General features: G+C 50.1%; 1 protein-coding gene across 1 annotated transcript in view; it reads right to left on the bottom strand.

Annotated features, from left to right (window-relative positions):
• The window catches only part of tnk2a (tyrosine kinase, non-receptor, 2a), a gene marked incomplete at its 5' end in the record, with an annotated part of 41,426 nt that overhangs the window by 13,085 nt on the left and 18,341 nt on the right, over nt 1-10,000 (bottom strand). The window contains 5 exons of the mRNA XM_083777633.1: nt 1,409-1,630; nt 3,942-4,204; nt 5,271-5,315; nt 7,387-7,478; nt 9,003-9,197. Of these exons, the coding sequence (XP_083633759.1) occupies nt 1,409-1,630; nt 3,942-4,204; nt 5,271-5,315; nt 7,387-7,478; nt 9,003-9,197 (817 nt within the window). The remainder of the gene's footprint in view (nt 1-1,408; nt 1,631-3,941; nt 4,205-5,270; nt 5,316-7,386; nt 7,479-9,002; nt 9,198-10,000) is intronic.

Raw genomic sequence — 10,000 nt, forward strand, 5'->3', positions numbered from 1 at the left:
TAATTGAAACGGATATTATTTTTTTATATATCTTTTATCCTACGATTAGTCCCATTTCTTCAGGCGCCCCGGCTGGCCAGGGGGAGGCAGTATAGAGACCAGTTCCTTTCCCCTCCATCAGGCCCCCCGGCTGGCCAGGGGGAGGCAGTATAGAGACCAGTTCCTTTCCCCTCCATCAGGCGCCCCGGCTGGCCAGGGGGAGGCAGTATAGAGACCAGTTCCTTTCCCCTCCATCAGGCGCCCCGGCTGGCCAGGGGGAGGCAGTATAGAGACCAGTTCCTTTCCCCTCCATCAGGCGCCCGGCTGGCCAGGGGGAGGCAGTATAGAGACCAGTTCCTTTCCCCTCCATCAGGCGCCCCGGCTGGCCAGGGGGAGGCAGTATAGAGACCAGTTTAGTCAACAAATAAAAAAATTACTCAAATGTTAGGAAGGGACTCTAGTGGACAAGAGATTCAGTATAAGTCATTTTACTCTTGGTTGCATGCTGAAAATAGCCGATCTACAAGCTCACAACACGTCGCGCTGCGACGTGTTGTGAGATTGTAGATCGGCTATTTTCAGCAAGTGTAAAATCAGTCATTTCAACCGCATCAAGACCGCGCCAGAACACATTTTAGTCGACTAAATCAACTGTAGATTTAGTCGACTAAAATCGTGTGACATTTAGTCGACTAAAACTAGACTAAACACTAGAACATTCCAGGTGACTAAAATGTGACTAAAACTAAGTGAAAACTATTCAAGAGACTATTATGACTAAAACTAAAATAGAAATTTGCTGCAGGCAAAAACAACTCTGCCCAACAGGGATTGGACGAGGCCCCGGTTACCGCGGCAACAGGACGGAAGACGAACCAATGGCGTCCTTACCAGTGTTGTTTTTGGCAGCAAATTTCTATTTTAGTTTTAGTCATATAGTCTCTTGAATAGTTTTCACTTAGTTTTAGTCACATTTTAGTCACCTGGAATGTTCTAGTGTTTAGTCTAGTTTTAGTCGACTAAATGTCATACGATTTTAGTCGACTAAATCTACAGTTGATTTTTAGTCGACTAAAATGTGTTTTGACAGGCCTTGATGTCGTTGTAATGACATATTTTACACTTTGGTTGCATGCTGAAAATAGCAGATATACAATCTCACAACGCGTCGCAGCGCGAAGCGTTGTGAGATTGTAGATCTGCTATTTTCAGCATGCAACCCAGCATAAAACTGGATCTGTTGTCCACTAGTCCCTTCCTAACATTTTAGTCTAGTTTTTATTTGTTGACGAAATTGTCAGTATATTTAGTCTTAGTTTTAGTCATCATAGATTCGTTTTTATTTAGTTTTAGTCGGTGAAAAAAGGTAGTCGACGAACATTTAGTCGTCTTAGTTTTAGTCGACTAAAACAACACTGGTCCTTCATACCTCTCTCTGCAGTTCCTGGAACAGGTCAGCTGACTGGGACTCGCTCCGCCCCTCCTGCAGCGCCCCTCGGGGCGGGGCCGAGCCGCTCTCATTGGTCAGGCCCCGGTAGATGGACCGCACCTCCTGGTCCTCCGATTGGTCGACCTCTGAGGCCGCCGTCTCCAAGGCAACCTCGTCGTACGCCGGCAAGGGGAGGGGCCAGTCCAGGATGGAGGGCGTGTCCTATGAGAGAGAGAGAGAGAGAGAGAGAGAGAGGTAACGCATGTAACCAAACGGACCCTTACAGGTCTGTAAGTCTGGCTGCGTCCCATATGCCCATATAGTGCACTACTTTGGGGTTACGCCATTTTGTTATAGTGTCTGAATATGTAGTGAGCATTTTAGCACCCTAACGTAGTGGACTGAAGTATCCCACAATGCACCGGGAATTGTAGGGAGCATCCGATGGTCACTACAAAAACACAGCGAAGCAAATCTGCCCCATAATGCATTGCGCAAGCTCGCTCCTGAGCGCACATGTGCGCGTTTGCGCACGTGCGCTGCTTCTGCATGCATGCGCTCCAACTCAGAAGAGGCAGAAGTTGAACCAGCCAAAGAAATTAACACAAATGTACTTTTTTTTGCGGCTTACGCCTTTTATTGGTTTTTTGAAGGGACAGACGGTAGGCTGACAGGAAACGGGAGAGAGATGGGGGAAGACATGCAGTAAAGGCCGTGTCGGGCTCGGGAGTCGAACCCGCGGCACACTGGATTAACAGTCGGGTGCCAGACCGTACCAGACCGTTACGCCACCGCCTGGGCCACAAATGTACTTTTTAACCCATTCTGACCTGAGATCAGATTCATACGAGGTTTCCACTGGACACACACTGGTCTGATTAACCCATTCTGACCTGAGATCAGATTCTAAAAATGTCAGTCGCTCTTCGATTATTCAAAAATAGCAGAACTACAAGCTCGTATCGCGCCACTCGGTGGCGCGATATGATATGAGCTTGTAGATCTGCTATTTTTCAATAGCTAAAGCATAACATGATGCTAACACCAAAATGGGTGCCCGGTCAGAATGGGTTAAACTTTCGTTTTCCCTTCCCTGGCGGATCTCGAAGCTACAGATCTCGAGACAAATGATCTGTGCATTTATTTTAAATTGTTTTATTTTATTTATAATAAATCTACTCATTTGCAAAATTACTAATCTGATTCATTGTGTCACCCAGGCCCAGCGCATGACGTTAGGAGAGGAATCAGTTGCTTGCTGTAGAATATATTTGTGAGATTCTTTATCCCAAACGTAGGCTAAATACATGCATGTGAGACACATTAATTGTGTCCGAACATATGTTTTATTGATATTCATTCATTCCTGCCATGAAAAAATATGCTATCTAACATTATTTCATTGAATTGCGATAAATACATTAAAACTTCATTATGCAGGCAGTCATTTATTGGACTGCTGTTTCTGTTAACACCAAACGTCCGTATTGTGAGCAGAGCTTGTAGATCGGCTACTTTTGGTCATTCTTTACCAAAAGTACCCGATCTACAAGCTCACAACACGGACGTCAAGTTGCTTATAGATCGGCTATTTTTTCCATATCCCCCCGCCCCAGGATTAGCGGGGGTTCATGTGGTTAATCAATCATGCTGCTGATATTTTCATATTGTCACGGTGGTGCACTGTTTTCATATTGCTGGATAATGGATATAGCCTAATATTAATTTATTGATAATAATCATAGGCCTATGTTATTTTAAAATAACCTTTTTATCTTAGACATATAGGCCTAAATGCCTGCAAACATATTTTCATTAACCTATTTTTTCTTTATTCATTCATGAATTTAAAAATAACTTTACAAACTGTCCTTGCAGGGAGGTGACAGCCTGCAGTCACTTATTTGATACAGTCTGTTCCTAGCGAAAATTCAGCAGCAGCGTTTTGACTGGTTTCTTGTAGTCAGTTGATTCTTCATATTCAAATGAGTGAAACGGCCGGGATGATTTGTTTATTTTTCAAACAGTTCTTATATGAGGCGATCTGAAAAAACCTAATGGGGTTTGTCTGGATCCCCTTATGGGGGTTAGGGAGTAGTCTGGATCCCCTTATGGGGGTTAGGGAGTAGTCTGGATCCCCTTATGGGGGGTAGGGAGTAGTCTGGATCCCCTTATGGGGGGTAGGGAGTAGTCTGGATCCACTTATGGGGGGTAGGGAGTAGTCTGGATCCCCTTATGGGGGGTAGGGAGTAGTCTGGATCCCCTTATGGGGGGTAGGGAGTAGTCTGGATCCCCTTATGGGGGGTAGGGAGTAGTCTGGATCCCCTTATTGGGGGTAGGGAGTAGTCTGGATCCCCTTATGGGGGGTAGGGAGTAGTCTGGATCCCCTTATGGGGGGTAGGGAGTAGTCTGGATCCCCTTATGGGGGGTAGGGAGTAGGGAATAACCCTAGCAATTCGGATGCAGCCTCTGAGAATGTACAAACACTCGATTGGTCAAGGGAAAGGGGGGGAGGGGCGCGGTTCGTATATACCTGCAGAGAGCCCTGATTGGCCAGCGGGGAGGGCGAGGGCGTGGCCGAGCTGAAGCTGTCGTCGGTGAAGTCGATGAGGGACACCTCGCTCCGATTGGCCCGCAGAAGCGCGCCGCCCCCCGGCCCCTCCCCCCCCCAGGGGCGGAGCTTGAGGCCCAGGGACACGCCCAGTCTCTTCAGGCCCGACGGAGCGCTGACGATGACGTCATCGATGACGTCATCGTCGTCATCGTAGTGGTCCAGGACGGAGTCGTAGAACGGCTCTGTACGCGCGCACGCACGCACGCACACACACTCACGCACGCACACGCACGCACGCACACACACGGGCACACACACACGCATGCACACACACGCACACACGCATACACGCGCGCACACGAGCACAAACACACACAGACACGCACGCGAGCACACACACACACACACACACACACACACACACACACACACACACACACACACACACACAAACACACACACACACACACACACAGGTCAGATGGTTTAGGGGGCGACTGTACCTGTTACCTTCTAGAGTTTTCTTTTGTTCCATATACAACATAACAATACAAAAAACAAATCAATCAGCGTTTTAATAAAAATACAAAGACAATCACACTAACAATAACCCTCCTGGTTCTACCGTTAGAATCTATGGATCTAATGATTAGATGATTGACGGGTTATTATTGTTGATAATGTTGCATAATTAACTCATTCTGAACGGGAACCCATTTTGGTGTTAGCATTATGTTATGCTTTAGCTATTGAAAAATAGCAGATCTACAAGCTCATAGCGCGCCACCGAGTGTCGCACTAAGAGCTTGTAGGTCTGCTATTTTTGAAAAATCGAAGAACGACTGACATAGAAACATAGCTTTTTCAGAAAACTAGTATAAAAAGGTAGGTGGCTATAGCACACATCCAGTTCCTGTCTGGTGCTGGTCTAAAGGTAAGTACAGTGAAGAAAACAAGAGTTTTTCAGAAAACTGTCAGGATATAGAAGACATTTTGAGAATCTGATCTCAGGTCAGAATGGGTTAAAACGACCTCACACCTTTCTGGAACTCTGAAACTGTGTCCTTAAAGGTCATTAAAGAGCTCAATTTGCACCCAAACAAATAGTATATTTTCTGTGCTCTGGGGTTTTCTGAATTAAATCATTTAGGTGTTGGAGTCAAGGGCCATCCCATGGAGTTAGGAGGTTTAGTTTAGAAGAATGTCATTGGTTCACAGACAGACAGACAGACAGACAGACAGACAGACAGACAGACAGACAGGCAGACAGACAGACAGACAGACAGACAGACAGACAGACAGACTCACTCTTCAGCATGACAGCAGGTTGTGGCGGGCGGGGGGGTGGCTGCTCTGAGAGACAGACAGACAGGCAGACAGACAGACAGGCAGAGAGACAGACAGGTTCAGTTCACATTTCTCTGTGTTATAAATGCATTATAACATTTGTACCACTGGGGGGGGGGGGGGGGGGGGACAAGGGGAAGCAACAAATAAAAACAACTTAATTAGGCAAAATAGAATATTATTATAAAGGCCAAAGGAAGAGTTAGCTAGGGAAAGCAATATACCCATATATGGAGTTCTGTGTCATGCAGGCATGCCCAAATATGGAGTTGTTGTGATGTCAGAACTTGGGCCAGCTCCATATATGGACCCTGGGCATGCAGGGGCCCGGTCCAGAGTCCAGGCAGAGAGGCCTTTTTCGAGGCGGTTCTGGACAACCGTGTGTGCGACCGACTCGACACCGGGCACTGCCCTCCCTGTGGGGGGTGTGGAACGACACCGGGCACTGCCCTCCCTGTGGGGGGTGTAGAACGACACCGGGCACTGCCCTCCCTGTGGGGGGTGTGGAACGACACCGGGCACTGCCCTCCCTGTGGGGGTGTGGAACGACACCGGGCACTGCCCTCCCTGTGGGGGGTGTGGAACGACACCGGGCACTGCCCTCCCTGTGGGGGGTGTGGAACGACACCGGGCACTGCCCTCCCTGTGGGGGTGTGGAACGACACCGGGCACTGCCCTCCCTGTGGGGGGTGTGGAACGACACCGGGCACTGCCCTCCCTGTGGGGGGTGTAGAACGACACCGGGCACTGCCCTCCCTGTGGGGGGTGTGGAACGACACCGGGCACTGCCCTCCCTGTGGGGGGTGTGGAACGACACCGGGCACTGCCCTCCCTGTGGGGGTGTAGAACGACACCGGGCACTGCCCTCCCTGTGGGGGTGTAGAACGACACCGGGCACTGCCCTCCCTGTGGGGGTGTAGAACGACACCGGGCACTGCCCTCCCTGTGGGGGTGTAGAACGACACCGGGCACTGCCCTCCCTGTGGGGGTGTAGAACGACACCGGGCACTGCCCTCCCTGTGGGGGTGTAGAACGACACCGGGCACTGCCCTCCCTGTGGGGGTGTAGAACGACACCGGGCACTGCCCTCCCTGTGGGGGTGTAGAACGACACCGGGCACTGCCCTCCCTGTGGGGGGTGTGGAACGACACCGGGCACTGCCCTCCCTGTGGGGGTGTAGAACGACACCGGGCACTGCCCTCCCTGTGGGGGTGTAGAACGACACCGGGCACTGCCCTCCCTGTGGGGGTGTGGAACGACACCGGGCACTGACCTTCATCTATAGTGTCATGATGTCATGGTGCATCTATAGAGTGTCATGATGTCATGGTGCATCTATAGAGTGTCATGATGTCATGGTGCATCTATAGAGTGTCATGATGTCATGGTGCATCTATAGAGTGTCATGATGTCATGGTGCATCTATAGAGTGTCATTGGACTCACTGACTGGTTGCAAAATAAAGTAGCAGTTAGCAACCTCGCGTAACAGCCCCACAAGCGAGCGAGAGAACACACACACACACACACCCTCTCACACACACACACACACACACACACACACACACACACACACACACACACACACACACACACACAGTTTGGTTGTGGATGCATGGGGTGTGGTTTGGTAATTTGGTTGGGGAGGAGGGGAGTGGTTTGGTAGTTTGGTTGTGGAGGAGGGGAGTGGTTTGGTAGTTTGGTTGTGGAGGAGGGGTGTGGTTTGGTAGTTTGGTGGGGTGTGGTTTGGTAGTTTGGTAGGGTGTGGTGGGGTGTGGTTTGGTTTGGTAGTTTGGTGGGGTGTGGTTTGGTAGTTTGGTGGGGTGTGGTTTGGTAGTTTGGTAGGGTGTGGTTTGGTAGTTTGGTGGGTTGTGGTTTGGTAATTTGGTGGGGTGTGGTTTGGTAGTTTGGTAGGGTGTGGTTTGGTAGTTTGGTAGGGTGTGGTTTGGTAGTTTGGTAGGGTGTGGTTTGGTAGTTTGGTAGGGTGTGGTTTGGTATTTTGGTAGGGTGTGGTTTGGTAGTTTGGTAGGGTGTGGTTTGGTAGTTTGGTAGGGTGTGGTGTAACTGTGTGAACTCACTCTTGGAGCGGTTTGGTAGTTTGGTGGGTCTGGCGGTGGAGCGGTGCATCCCTAGGATGTCAGGAGGGTCCATCGGGTTCCCAAGGTACAGACTGAGGAGGAGAACAGGTACAGACTAAGGAGAAGAACAGGTACAGACTGAGGAGGAGAACAGGTACAGACTAAGGAGAAGAACAGGTACAGACTGAGGAGGAGAACAGGTACAGACTGAGGAGGAGAACAGGTACAGGTAAGTGTTCAGGAGAGGAGAAAACAAGACTAAGTGTTGAGGAGAGGAGAAAACAAGACTAAGTGTTCAGGAGAGGAGAAAACAAGACTAAGTGTTGAGGAGAGGAGAAAACAAGACTAAGTGTTCAGGAGAGGAGAAAACAAGACAAAGTGTTCAGGAGAGGAGAAAACAAGACTAAGTGTTGAGGAGAGGAGAAAACAAGACTAAATGTTGAGGAGGAGAAAACAAGACTAAGTGTTCAGGAGAGGAGAAAACAAGACTAAGTGTTCAGGAGAGGAGAAAACAAGACTAAGTGTTCAGGAGAGGAGAAAACAAGACTAAATGTTGAGGAGAGGAGAAAACAAGACTAAGTGTTCAGGAGAGGAGAAAACAAGACTAAGTGTTCAGGAGAGGAGAAAAACAGATTCATTTTTAATCCAAAATGAGTTAAAATGTTGGCTTTTCACACGGGAGACCTGCGTTTGGCTAAAGCTTCAAACAACCTATGCGGTCTGCGTAGCCCCAGGAGCGGTGCTAACGGGCTAACCTGTCGATGCGGTCCACGTAGCACCAGGAGCGGTGCTAACGTGCTAACCTGTCGATGCAGTCCGCGTAGCCCCAGTGCTAACGTGCTAACCTGTCGATGCGGTCGGCGTAGCCCCAGGAGCGGTGCTAACGTGCTAACCTGTCGATGCGGTCGGCGTAGCCCCAGTGCTAACGTGCTAACCTGTCGTTGCGGTCGGCGTAGCCCCAGTGCTAACGTGCTAACCTGTCGATGCGGTCGGCGTAGCCCCAGTGCTAAAGTGCTAACCTGTCGATGCGGTCCGCGTAGCCCCAGGGCTAACGTGCTAACCTGTTGATGCGGTCGGCGTATCCCCAGTGCTAACGTGCTAACCTGTCGATGCGGTCCGCGTATGCCCAGTGCTAACGTGCTAACCTGTCGATGCGGTCGGCGTAGCCCAGTGCTAACGTGCTAACCTGTCGATGCGGTCGGCGTATCCCCAGTGCTAACGTGCTAACCTGTCGATGCGGTCGGCGTAGCCCCAGTGCTAACGTGCTAACCTGTCGATGCGGTCGGCGTAGCCCCAGTGCTAACGTGCTAACCTGTCGATGCGGTCCGCGTAGCCCCAGTGCTAACGTGCTAACCTGTCGATGCGGTCGGCGTATCCCCAGTGCTAACGTGCTAACCTGTCGATGCGGTCGGCGTAGCCCCAGTGCTAACGTGCTAACCTGTCGATGCGGTCGGCGTAGCCCCAGTGCTAACCTGTCGATGCGGTCGGCGTAGCCCCAGTGCTAACCTGTCGATGCGGTCGGCGTAGCCCCAGTGCTAACCTGTCGATGCGGTCGGCGTAGCCCCAGTGCTAACCTGTCGATGCGGTCGGCGTAGCCCCAGTGCTAACGTGCTAACCTGTCGATGCGGTCGGCGTAGCCCCAGCTGCGGTGCGGGTCGGTGTCCCCGTGGCCCGTGTGGATGAAGGAGTGTTTGAGCGGTCGGCTGATGTCGTGCGCCGACAGGCCGGCGACCGCCGTCACCACGTGGCGAGGAAACGGCCCCACGCGGAGAGAGCGGCGGTTCTGACCGCGCCACCAGTAGAGCTCCGCCCTGTGGAGAGAGAGAGACGTTACACCAGGGGTGGGCAACTGGCGGCCCGGGGGCCACATGCGGCCCCTAACTTCACTTAATGTGGCCCTCAGGTTATTGTCAGAATACTGATATAGTGGTTCCAGCTGTTTACAATTCCACAACTGCTTTAATTACTTCAGTCTAAATTAGCAGCTCAATGCTCAACACACGTATAATTAAAGGCATTTGAAATTACATAAGAATGTACATTTTCAGGATTCAAACTCAAAAATAGAAAAAATGAATATTCATATAGCAAAAATAGCCGATCTACAAGCTCAAAACGTGTCGCAGCGCGACACGTTTTGAGCTTGTAGATCGGCTATTTTTGCAACGAAAATAATATAATATGGCCCTCTGGAGTGAGGAAATATAGTGGCCCTCTCCATCGTCAAAGTTGCCCAGCCCTGCGTTACACGCACGCACGCACACACGCACACGCACACACACACACACACACACACACACACACACACACACACACACCGGGCCAGGGGTCCTTGAGGGAGCTCCAGGGGGTCCCCGGCTAAATGGATAGTGAGGAACTAAATAGATCTTGTGGGTCTGTAACTCTGAGAGTGTAACAAATGGGAATGAAAACCTTAGTTTTCATTAAGTTTCAGTCTCATTTTTGTCACCCAAGGAATGTTTTAGCGTTAGTCTAGTTTTTAGTCGGCTAAATGTCGTAAGATTTTAGTCGACTAAAATCTACAGTTGATTTTAGTCAAACAATATGCATTTTGGCGCCGTCGTTATAAGGACTTGCTTTTTTTTTGTTCACT

The sequence above is a fragment of the Protomyctophum parallelum genome (assembly GCF_964188405.1).
Source record: "Protomyctophum parallelum genome assembly, chromosome: 12".
In the NCBI taxonomy this organism is placed as follows: domain Eukaryota; kingdom Metazoa; phylum Chordata; class Actinopteri; order Myctophiformes; family Myctophidae; genus Protomyctophum; species Protomyctophum parallelum.